The 11,375-nt window shown below is 46.6% G+C and overlaps 1 protein-coding gene across 2 annotated transcripts in view; it reads right to left on the minus strand.

Annotated features, from left to right (window-relative positions):
- Window positions 1-282: 282 nt before the first annotated feature.
- Window positions 283-11,375, minus strand: part of SMC1A (structural maintenance of chromosomes 1A) — a 29,146-nt gene continuing 18,053 nt past the window's right edge. The window contains exons 19-25 of one of the 2 annotated variants that reach the window (XM_006096129.3): window positions 10,745-10,855; window positions 4,122-4,278; window positions 3,491-3,645; window positions 3,223-3,374; window positions 1,692-1,761; window positions 1,322-1,432; window positions 283-902 (exon numbers count right to left, since the gene is read on the minus strand). In XM_006096129.3, the coding sequence (XP_006096191.1) occupies window positions 819-902; window positions 1,322-1,432; window positions 1,692-1,761; window positions 3,223-3,374; window positions 3,491-3,645; window positions 4,122-4,278; window positions 10,745-10,855 (840 nt within the window). In that variant the 3' untranslated portion in view covers window positions 283-818. Of the gene's footprint in view, window positions 903-1,321; window positions 1,433-1,691; window positions 1,762-2,446; window positions 2,930-3,222; window positions 3,375-3,490; window positions 3,646-4,121; window positions 4,279-10,744; window positions 10,856-11,375 lie in introns of those variants that run through there. The other variant, XM_023759995.1, reaches the window with a different exon arrangement.

Genomic DNA, 11,375 nt, shown 5'->3' on the forward strand with positions numbered 1-11,375 from the left:
TTTGATAAATACACAAATAAATGAAAACACAAATGAGGGGATGCAGGCAGTCTCATGTGACTGCCTGACTTCTTCCTATGAGGTCCTGAATACCTTTGCCCAGTTCTGGGGGGCGGTCATACAAAGCTCTCTTGGAGTCAAATTCAACCTAGGTTCCTTATTATTTTTTTTTTTAAATCCTCACTGGAGAAATGAGGATATTTTTTCTGGTTGATTTTTAAAGAGTGGAAGGGAGGGGGGAGTGTGGGAGAGAGAAACATCGATGTGAGAGATACATCGATTGTTTGCCTCCCACACACACCCGGACCAGGGGCGGGGATCAAGCCTACAACCCAGATACATTCCCTTGACCGGGAATCAAACCCAGGACCCTTTAGTGTGCAGGCCAATGCTCCAACCACTGAGCCATGCCAGCCAGGGCCAACCTAGGTTCCTTCTAAAATGAGTCTCCAATATCATATCATTATTTTGCAAATACAACCACATGTACACACACATACCCACACACAAGCAAAATGCAAGGGGCCCCACAGACCCATGATTATGGGCCAATGGAAGGCGAGGTTTGGGGGAGGGGATAGACAATGGCCCTGTTTAGCTCAGCACCTCCTTACAGAGGCCAGGATGCTCCCTGTAGCTCAGGAGTTTTTGCTCCAGACTTAACATCACCTCTGTTCCTCTTTGTGCTCAATAGCAGCGCCTAAATCCCATGACAATAGCAAACAGGGAGAGGAGGTAAGGGAAGATTGGAAGCCAAATATCCAGAGATTGGCAGATGGGCAGCTTAGGGATCCAGATAGGGTGGGAGGGCAGAACTGCTACTGCTCATTGGGATTGGGGTTGGCATCTGGGTACTTGGTGAGGTCAAAGGTCAAGACTTTGCTGATCACACAGTCCCCTTGCTGAAGGAGGAGAGAGAGAAAGAAAAATGAAATTGTAAGGAGAGAATTAAGAGGGGTCTAAGCATCCCAGAACTGGGGGCCTCAAGCCTCCTCTCTACATACCTGCCCAAAGCCCAAGCAGTGGTTCTTTCTGGGTGTGAGAGGCCATGCTTAGTCCCATGTGCCTCTCCTGCCCACCTCTGCATGCTGCTGCTGCTTTTGTCTGGCTGCCTATGCCTGGCCTTTCCATTTGTCCCCAAATGCAATGGCCCTGCCCAGCTGGGCTGGGTAAGCCTCCAGGGCAGAGTTCCAACCAGCCCAGATGGCCGTTCAGGACTTGAGTCTCTGTGCTTCCCCGCCCAGCACCCCTTCACTGTGGCCTTCCCGTCCTGCCCCGGGGAGTCAGGCAGGGAGTGGGGCTGGCTCCAGGTCCGCCCTACCTCAGGGTAGACTCCAATGAGGCTCTCGGCCTTGGTGTAGAACTCCTCCTTGAGAGAGATGACAATGGCCTGGAAGTTGCAGGTTGACTGCTCCTTGATGTAGTTGGCCACCTGTGGAAGGGACCACCAATACACAGCAGGGCTGAAGCCTTAATAATACCTTGTGTTTTCCAGTCAGAACCAGAAGCAGAGGCGGGGGTACAGGGAGATGAGGTACTAAGAAGAGGCCACTGACTAGCAGGGCGTGAATGACCCTGGGCCCAGCCTCCCCACACAGAAAGCAAACAGCAGGAAAAGTTAGGGCGCACTCAGGAGCTGCCCCCTGAAACCCAGCCCCAGCCTAGGGATGCCCCTCTTTCCTTGCACCCACCTTGCCAATGTTGGTGTTATCCAGGGCGGCATCAATCTCATCCAGGACGAAGAAGGGGGCCGGCTTGTAGCTGGGGGAGGGGACGGGACCAATAGGTAAGCGACATGGATGGGGTGGGGGTGGGGCAGAACAGCCCCAGGGCCCATCACTCAGGCCAGATTCCCCTCCACTTCTTCAGAGACGAAAAACCCAGGCCTTCATGTTCCTCGAGCCCCTAAGGCCAAGACCAACTGAGCCCAGACCCACTGAGCCCTCCGCAGCAACCAGCCCTGTGCTCCCGGATCCTGTAGAATCAGCAGACACGGCCCTCCCCAGAGCCTCCAGGCTGGCTGGGGAGGTGAAGCTGCCCTAGGCTCTGGCCATACTCACCAGGCCGTCTAGAAGTCTGCCCTGCCCACCTGCAGTTTACTCTCATGTCTCCCTGCCTGCACACATGCTACACAGTCCGCCTGCAATGCCTCCTCTCTCCCTGGCCAATTTCTATTCATTCTTTTATATATTGATTGCAGAGAGGAAGGGAGAGGGGGAGGGAGGAGGGGGAGAGGGGAGAAGGGAGAGGGGAGAGGGGAGAGGGGAGAGGGGAGAGGGGAGAGGGGAGAGGGGAGAGGCGAGAGGCGAGAGGCGAGAGGGGAGAGGGAGAAACATCAATGATGAGAGAGAATCACTGATCAGCTGCCTCCTATAGGCCCCGCACTGGGGATTGAGCCCGCAACCCGAGCATGTGCCCGGACCAGGAATTGAACTGTGACCTCCTGGTTCATAGGTTGACACTCAACCACAGAGCCACACCGGCCGGGCTCTACTCATTCTTTACATTTCCTGCTCATGTGTTACCTACTTTACCTCCAAAAGCCCTGGCTGGCCAGCCCTATCCTTCTCCACAGTGGGTGGTGCCCCTCCTCTGTGCATCCACAGCCCACACCCTCACCTGGTTACAAAACCAAGCTCACTGCCTGCTTACACATCTGGCTTCCACTAAACCACAAGCTCCTTGAGGACAAAGACCATGTCTGACTCATCTGTGACACTAATAGCCCCAGAGGGTCTGGTACAGAGCGGCCCTCAGGAAATGCTCACTGAATGACACTGTACAATCCAGCACTAGGTTGTGGGGGTCAGACTCAAGTACAAGTGGCATTCAGGAGGGGAAGGTCAAGGTATGCTTCTCAGGTCAAAACAGGCTTCCCAGAGGAACAGGAGGAGAATGAGACACGAAGGGGTGATAGGTGACGGTCAAACTGTATTTGCAAGGAAAAGACCGATTAGCCAGCAATCTCATGAGCAACACCCTGGTGGGAGGACTGAATACATGCGGGGCTGGTGAGGGCATGCTGATGGGATGAGGATGGTGGGGAAAATGGGCCTAGGAAACCAAGGCCAGGTGTGGTAGTAGGTAGGGTAACAGGGGCGCAATTCCAATTCCACCAGAACACCGTCACCCCTGCAGATCTCTGCAGATCCTTGGGCCCCAGAGTCTCCAGTGGCCTAAGTTCAGTCTCTCCACCAATTGTGCTGGCGGGCACAGCCTTACCTATGAATGGCAAAGAGCAGGGCTAAAGCTGCTACAGTTTTCTCTCCGCCTGACAAGTTGTCCATGGGCCGGAAGCGTTTGCCAGGGGCCACGCAGTTGTAGTTAATGCCGTCCAAATAGGGCTCCTCAGGGTTTTCAGGGCCCAGGAATGCCTAGGGCGGAGGCAGATGGGTGAGGACTTGGGTCTGGACGGGGATCGGACAGGAAGCCTCGAGGGAAGGGCAACTGAGGATGACAGGGGCTGGTTGGGTAAGGGGCTCCAGCCTACCTGGGCACTGCTGTTGCGGGACAGGGCCTTGTAGATCTCATCAATGTTGGTGGCCACAGATTCAAAACAAGCATTGAAGCGGTCAAAGCGCTCTTTCTTGATCTGCTCGAATGCCTGCTTGGCCTTCTTGGCTCGCTTTCGGGCTGCCTCAAACTCTGCCACAAGGGAAAGACAGGTGACTCCTCAGTGCCCAGGCTCTGCAAGGCTGAGGACCACGTTGTCTGACAAGAATGACCTGCAAATGACAATCTACAGAGCAGCGATACCCCACAGAGGGAAATGAATGCCTGGGGAGAGTCCCAGGAAGAGGGTCCCACCACCAGCTGTATCCGGTGGACAGGCCACGTGGTGCAAAGGAAGAAACATGGGCTTGGAGCCACATAAACATGGATTCTTCCCTGGGCTCTACCAGCAACCAGCTGTGTAACCATCGCAGGTAATTCGCCCTCTCTGAACCACAGCGGTTTTCCACTATAAAACAGGCATGATAACCCCTACTGTTTAGGCCTCTTGGGAGTTTCAAGTAAGAAAGCATGTAAAAACGGGAGCTCTTGGGATGTATAACAGGCCGTTGCCATACCTCCAGCCTCCTGTCTTCATCTCGGGCCCAAGTAAAAGGGGGAAATCCTACCATCCGAGGTCTCCTGGAACTTGTCTCGGACACTTTCCAGCTTTTCCATGGCTTTCATGTTGGGGGCGGCGATACGCTGCAGCACGCTCTGCTGCTCATTTAGCTTCTGCTGCAGTGTGTTCATCTCCTGCTTGATCTCCTCCTCAGCCTGAGCATCCTGTAAACCCCAGGCCCAATGACATCAAGGAGGGCCAGGGCCCATAGCCCAGGTCCCCAGAGATGCTTGAACACATGGGGACCTGCTCCTGAGTAGAGTTCAGGTTCTTCCCCAGCTCGGTTCCTCCCACAGTAACCATCCCGCCACCCCCGGAAACCACAGGCTGATGCTGCTTTCTCATCTCTAGCCCTTCCCCCCAGCCCTGTCAACTTCTCTGTCTCTCAGGAGCAGCTGGTGGGGCCCCTCTCTGGCTCTCAGCCCAGGCCATGAGCCAGCACCATCCCAGGGTGACCTAGAGACTCCCGCACAGGCTGGCCGGGACTGTACAATAAATAACCAGATCACTACATCTGAGCAAATTCCACTTGCGTTTGGTTTTAGGTTTTATGGATATTGCGATGCATGTCTGGGCTTGTGCCTTTCTGCCACTTTTAGTCAATAAATATTTACTGAATGCCTTTCCGGTGCCAGGCACCAGGGCCCTGAGATCCGGTGAGCCTTGGTTCCTGTGCTCACAGAGCTGGCAGGCTAACAGGGGAATGCATACAAGTACATGATCAGGACACTATGTGGTGATACCAAGATTCCGCTCAACAGACATGTGGGGTCAGCACACAAGGTCACCTAACTCAGACTCTGCGGCTAGGGAAGGCTTCTAGGAATATGTTTAAGCTCAGGCCTGCAGGCTGAATGGTGAGGCCGGAGAGAAAGAACAGGCTTCTAGGCAGACGGGGGCATCATATGCAAAAACAGGGGTTTGCTCATAGTTCCTTCAAGGAATTTGAAGCAATTCAAAACAGTAATCAACCTTAAAAATGTCACTGGGTGGAGATGGGCAGGGGGGAGGGGGGAATGGGGGAGATCGGTAATAGTGTCGACAACAATAAAAAAATTCAAAGCCCCTCCACCCCACAAAAAAGGCAATTCAACATTGCAAAAGTGGCAACTGTGTGTATGTGTCTTCACGCGCGTGCACGCTGCGAAAAGAGTCAAGGCTAGAGGCAAACGAGGAAGCCTAATGATGAAGGGCTTTTAGTATTTAAGAGGTTTGGACTTTATCCAAAAGACGTGACGCTCCACCGAATGCCTTTAAGCACAGGAATGACATGACTATATATATAAATATATTTTAGAAAAGCCCTTGTGAAGATTTCTAAATACTGGTGTAAAGTGGTCTCTAGGATATGTGAAACACAAAAGGTACTCAATGCAATGCTACCTTTCATCTGAGAGAAGGAATATGAATATATTTGCATACAAATGTATTTGTCTTTCAAAAGTACAGCAGCAAAAAAAAGGATAATCCAAGAGCTAATTAAAACGGTTACAGAGAGGATGAGAGGTGACGGGGACAGGAAAGGAAGCTAAACTTCTCTTCATGTGCCTTGTACTATACTTTTCGTTTTAGAACCATATGAAGACTACATAATTATAAGAGAATTCAACCAAAATGTGGAAAACACTGGGTAAAAAAATTGTTGGGTGGGGTGACTAGATAGAGAAGGTGAAGGAATTAGCTAAAGAACATATACGAATACTCCATGGACACAGACAGTAGTTTGGTGAAGGCCAAGGGAGGGAGAGGCAGGGGTGGGTGGAGGTGGGTAAAGGGGAGGGGTAAGGGGGGACACCTGCAATAATGTCAACATTAAAATTTCTCAACAAAAAAATATATTAAAAACAATTGTTGGGGAACAAGATGTTCACAAGATGCCAAAAAATCACCCTAAAGTTTTCTAACTATGTACAAAGGTAAAAGTGTATGTTTAGTGTTGAGAGATCTGGCCATGATACCTTATCTGAGGACCAAACTTAGCATCATGAATATGGGACATCCTGACAGTATGTGCCTCCTGGCATAACGCAATCCAAAGTACAAAGCATCACCAATGAAACGTTCTTGCCAAAAAATTACTTAACCCAAATCCGTCAAGCCCCCAGAAGAGATCAAACTCCCAACTCACAGGAAGAACAAGTTAAGCAACAATGAAAACAAACTGACATATCTATAACGTACTCCTAACATATCCATTCTTTGAGACAACACATAGAAAAAAAATAAAAGGCAACACACAGACTCTTCAAAAGATCAGTTATGAAAAAAAATAAAAAGGTGAGGGGAATATTCCACATTAATGGAAATTAAAGAGACAGAAGAACCAAAAGCAACATATGATTGGATCATAGTTTGGTGTGTTTAAGCTTTTATAAAAGACACTTTTGAAACACCTAGAGAAATCTGAATATGGGCAGGATATGAAATATGAAATTACTGTTACTCTTCTTAGGTGTAATATGGAATTGTGATTATGGAGGAAGATCCCTTGTTCTCAGGATGCTGAACCATTTAGAGTCTGCAGCTTCCTTCAAACAGTTCAGCAAAAACAGAAAAAGTGTGTAGTGTAGAGGGAAGGGAATCGAGCTGAGAGAGAAAGCACACTGAAAAATATTCATTGGTGAATTTAAGGTGAAAGGCATATGGATGATCACTATACTATCCTTTCAATTATTCTATAGGTTCGAACATTTTCAAAATTAAAGTTAGGAAAAATTAATCACAATGCAAAAAAAAGAGCAATCCCTTAAAAACTAAAAACTAGCCCTAACTGGATTGGCTCAGTGGATAGAGCGTCGTCCTGCGGACTGAAGGGTCCCAGGTTCGATTCCGGTCAAGGGCATGTATCTTGGTTGCGGGCACATCCCCAGTAGCAGGTCTGCAGGAGGCAGCTGATCAATGTTTCTCTCTCATCCATGTTTCTAACTCTCTATCCCTCTCCCTTCCTCTCTGTAAAAATCAATAAAATATATAAAACAAAAACTAAAAATAACAAAAATACCTGACTATATATTAAGTTGGTTAAAGAGAGAATTCTTTCAAATTACTTTAAAACAGAAACACATGCCCAATGACCTATTAGCTTAACAACAAAAAAGAACCTCAAGGAAATCTTAGACAGCATTCAAAAATTAAATTGTTGCTAATAGTATCTTATTGTGATTTCCAAACTATTAAAGAATAGAGTAAATATGTTACTATGTTAGTGTAGCTAGGAACCAAGATTTTTAGCAAGAGTAAATGGAGACTCAAACATAAAATCAATGACGTTGAACTGTGAGAATTATGATTTAAATTGGAAGTATGAATATAAACTCATGATACATGTTCCTTCAAAAGAAAAAAATACATTTCGTACCGCAGTCTACCAAAAAGTTCTAGAAGCACCAAGCAACCCAGCAGTTATAAGCACTCCAGTGTCCAGACAATAGTCACTAAATAATAGCATTTTCCGACTAAAAGAAGATAAGAGCTTTTCAGAGAAATGGCTAATTCAGGACACAGGGTAGGAAATGTAGAGGACGAGTCTGGAAGTACCAGGAAGCAAGGAAGATATCAAAGACTACAAGAGTTGTGTCAAAATGATTCAGAAGCCAATTTGAATGAGTTCCCACTGGCAAAGATGCGACAACTTGATCAATAAGAATAACCACCACCAGAGTACAACATACCAAATGTGTTTAAACCTCGAAGTTCATAATGATAAGAAAACAATTTAGTGGACGTATCTTGAGATTGCCACAGAAAGAACCCATTAGCTTATAAATGGTAATAAAGGGAAAGAATCAAGCATGTATATCCTGCCTTTCCTACATGAACTGTACCTCAGGGTAACCAAACAATTGATGAGAAAAAAAACTCTCTTTACAGTATTCTAGCTAATAAAGAAGAAACTGTGACCTCCTGGTTCATAGGTCGCCACTCAAGCACTGGGCACAAGAGGGAGGCAACCAATCAATGCGTCTCTCTCACATGGATGTTTCCCTCTCTCTCTGCCTCCCTCCCCCCTCCCATCCACTCTCTAAAAATCAATGGAAAAAATTTAATCCACTCCCTCAGGTGGATTAAAAAGAAAATGGATAGGGCTAACAATGTCTGAACCCAGTGATCATGATTGTTTTCTTTCTTCAAACATACACAAAAATGCAGAGAATATAATGAACTCCCATGTACCTATTACCCAGCTTCAATAATCATCAACTCAGAGCAAATACTCTGCCATCTATACCTAATTCCTTTCTATGTTCAATTATTTTAAAACAAATCTGAGACATAGCATTTCATCCATAAATACTTCAACTTGATCCCCAAAGCAGGGTTTCTGAATCTCCACACTGCTGACATTTGGGGCCAGATGCATTGTTTCTGTAGGGGCTGTCCTAGGTACTGTAGGATGTTTCACAGCATCCCTAGATGCCAGTAGTAACCTCCGCCCCAGTTGTGACAAGTGGGTGTGAGGAATATCTTCAGACATTACTAAATGTCCCCTAGGGATGCAAAATCCACCCCACCTCCATTTTGAACCACTGTTACAAAAGACAGGACAGTTAAAAATAAAACCCAATACCATTAACTCACCTAAAAATATTAGCAGCAATTCCTGAGCATCAAAAATTATCTGGTCAGTGTTCAAATCGTTCTGATTGTTTCATAAAATTTTTTTTATAGCCCTGGCTGGTATGTTCAGTGGTTAGAGCGTTGTCCCTAGCACCAAAGGGTCTCGAGTTCAATTCCTGGTCAAGGGTGCATACCTGGGTTGTAGGTTCAATCCCCAGCCCTGATGGTGTGTGCAGGAGGCATCTAATTGGTGTGTGTCTCTCACATCAATGTTTCTTTCTCTCCCTTTCCCCCTCCTACCCTCCCTCCTTTCCATTCTCTCTAAAAATATCCTCAGATGAGGATTAACAAAAACAAACCAAAAAAAAAAAAATTTTTTTTACAGGTTTTCAAAGCAAGTTCCAAGTAAGGTACACACATTGCAACTGGCTGACATGTCTCTTAAATCTCATTTAATCTATAAATTCCCCTTTCTCTCTTTTCTTTGCAATGGACTTAAAGGAGAGCCACATAGTCCAATGGGTTAATTTGTCTGCTATAGTCGATAAAAGTTCCCCCTCTGTATTTATTTTCTTTCTTCCCATATATATGGAAGAGAACAGGTCTTTTGTCCTTTACTTTCCAGTATGGATTTGGCTGAACGCATGCCTGAGCTTTTATTTAACATGTTCCTCTGGCACCCATGTTTCTCTAATTGGTGGTTCTAAAAGCTTGATCAGATCCTTGAGTTTTTGGCAAGAATATTTCATAAGAACAACGATCAATCTTATCATGACAAAGACAAGACTGACATTCAGTGTCCACTGATGCGACACGAAAGGAAGTTCACAAGCACAGAGTACCACCTATGATGTATTCTTGTCAAAAATAAAAAATGAACCTGAATCCAGTCAAGCCCTAGACTTAACTACCAGTTTACAGAAATACAGGGGGTGGAACAACATGTTAAATAACATGATGGGACATACTCAGCCAAATTTGGAATGTAGAAAATTGTGCAGGTCCAATGACCCAGTTTCTTCCATAAATAGGAAGAAAAAAATGTTATAGACTAGAAGAAACCAATTCTAACATATGGACCTCACTTGAATCCTGATTTAAACACACAAACTGTGCAAAAGAAAAAAGATATTTATGGGATGTTCATGGAACTCTAAACATTTACTAAGTATTAGATGATATTAAAGAGTTGTGGTTATGTCTTTTTAAAGAGTCCTTCTATGAATGGAATATCTGGCATTTGATTTAAATAAAATAGGCCAACGGGGAGATGGAAGGGTATAAAAAACAAGATTGACCATATGTTGCTAATTGCTGAAGCTGAGTGATAGGTACCTGGGGGTTCATTATAGCATTCTCTGTATATTTGAGAACATCCACAATAAAAAGTTTTTAAAAAACCAATTCCCCCTGCTATAATGATGGATTGGAAAGCATCAGAAGTTATTTAGGAGGCTCCTGTAATCCATGTGAGAGGTGAAAGTGGCCTGTACTAGTAGGAACAGGAAAAAAAGAGGACTTAATAGCTATTTAGGAGATAGAATGGATAGGGCTTGGTAATTCACTGAATAGGCCAAGTGAGAGAGGGAATCTGGCATGAGGCTCAGATTTCTGGTTTGAACCTGTGGCCAGCTCTGAGGAGAAGGGGCAGATTTGCGGAGGAGGGCTGGCATCTGAGATACCTGTGGGACCTAGCATAAAAATGGCAGCTGAAAGGAAGATCCAGGATGAGAAAAAGCCAAATGAGAAGAGCGCCTGGGACAGAGGGCTGAGGAACCTCTGAGCTCTGTCTGTTCAGGAGCCTGTTCTTTGTGTGTGTATCAGGGCTGAGACATACATACACGGAAGGGGAAGATGAGCAGCAGGCAGGGATGGGCGCAACTTGAGGTCGGGGAGGAAGATGTGCCAGTGTATCCGTGCACATAGGGGGCGACCCTGGATCATAACTCGACCCTCCCTCTCTTGCCAGCTTGTCCCTCTTTCTGGCCCTGGTCTCCAGAGGGTCCCCAGATGAGCTGACCTACTCTCTGGACAGTGAGAAAATGTCCCCCAACCCCCGAGGCCGATCCTCACCTTCAGATCCTCACACAGGTCGCCGTAGTCAATTTCGATGAGGGCCTCTCGTGCATAGATACTGGAAGTTCGCTGAGAACCACTCACGGAATCCTCCCCCTGGGAGCTACCCTGCAATGACAGCAGGGAGTGGAATGGAGCAGACTGGCCAGGAGAGGGCCCCTCTAGAAGGGGCTGGGGCTCCTTGGCACCTTCAATGACTGAGAAAGAAAGATCTGAGTTCAAAACTGGGCTCTATCGCTGCCTAAGGGTGTGATCTGCCTTCACAGAACCACTGGGCTTCTGTTCAAATCATGCTGTGGGATCTGAGCTCTCTCATCTCTAACGTGGAGCAATGCCTGCCTGGCAGAGATGTGGTTTAGAAGTAATCATGTCACATGATACCTTGAGCCCTGGTGCATTTCTGGTGTTCACAATATTTTGCTGAATTAAAGTGAAATGCTATTTTGGAATAGGGGATGTAGGAGGACATGTGGGACTGAGATACCTGTCCAAGTAGAAGACAAGACCTACGCAACCTCCTCAGTTAACATTCCCACCCCTTGCTACCAATCCTCACTTCCAGTGGATAAAATGACTTGTTCCTTTTATCAGCTAGAGGCCCTCCCTTTCCTATAAGCTTCGTCACCTC

The sequence above is a fragment of the Myotis lucifugus genome, unplaced genomic scaffold (genome assembly GCF_000147115.1).
Source record: "Myotis lucifugus unplaced genomic scaffold, Myoluc2.0 scaffold_169, whole genome shotgun sequence".
NCBI classification, from domain to species: domain Eukaryota; kingdom Metazoa; phylum Chordata; class Mammalia; order Chiroptera; family Vespertilionidae; genus Myotis; species Myotis lucifugus.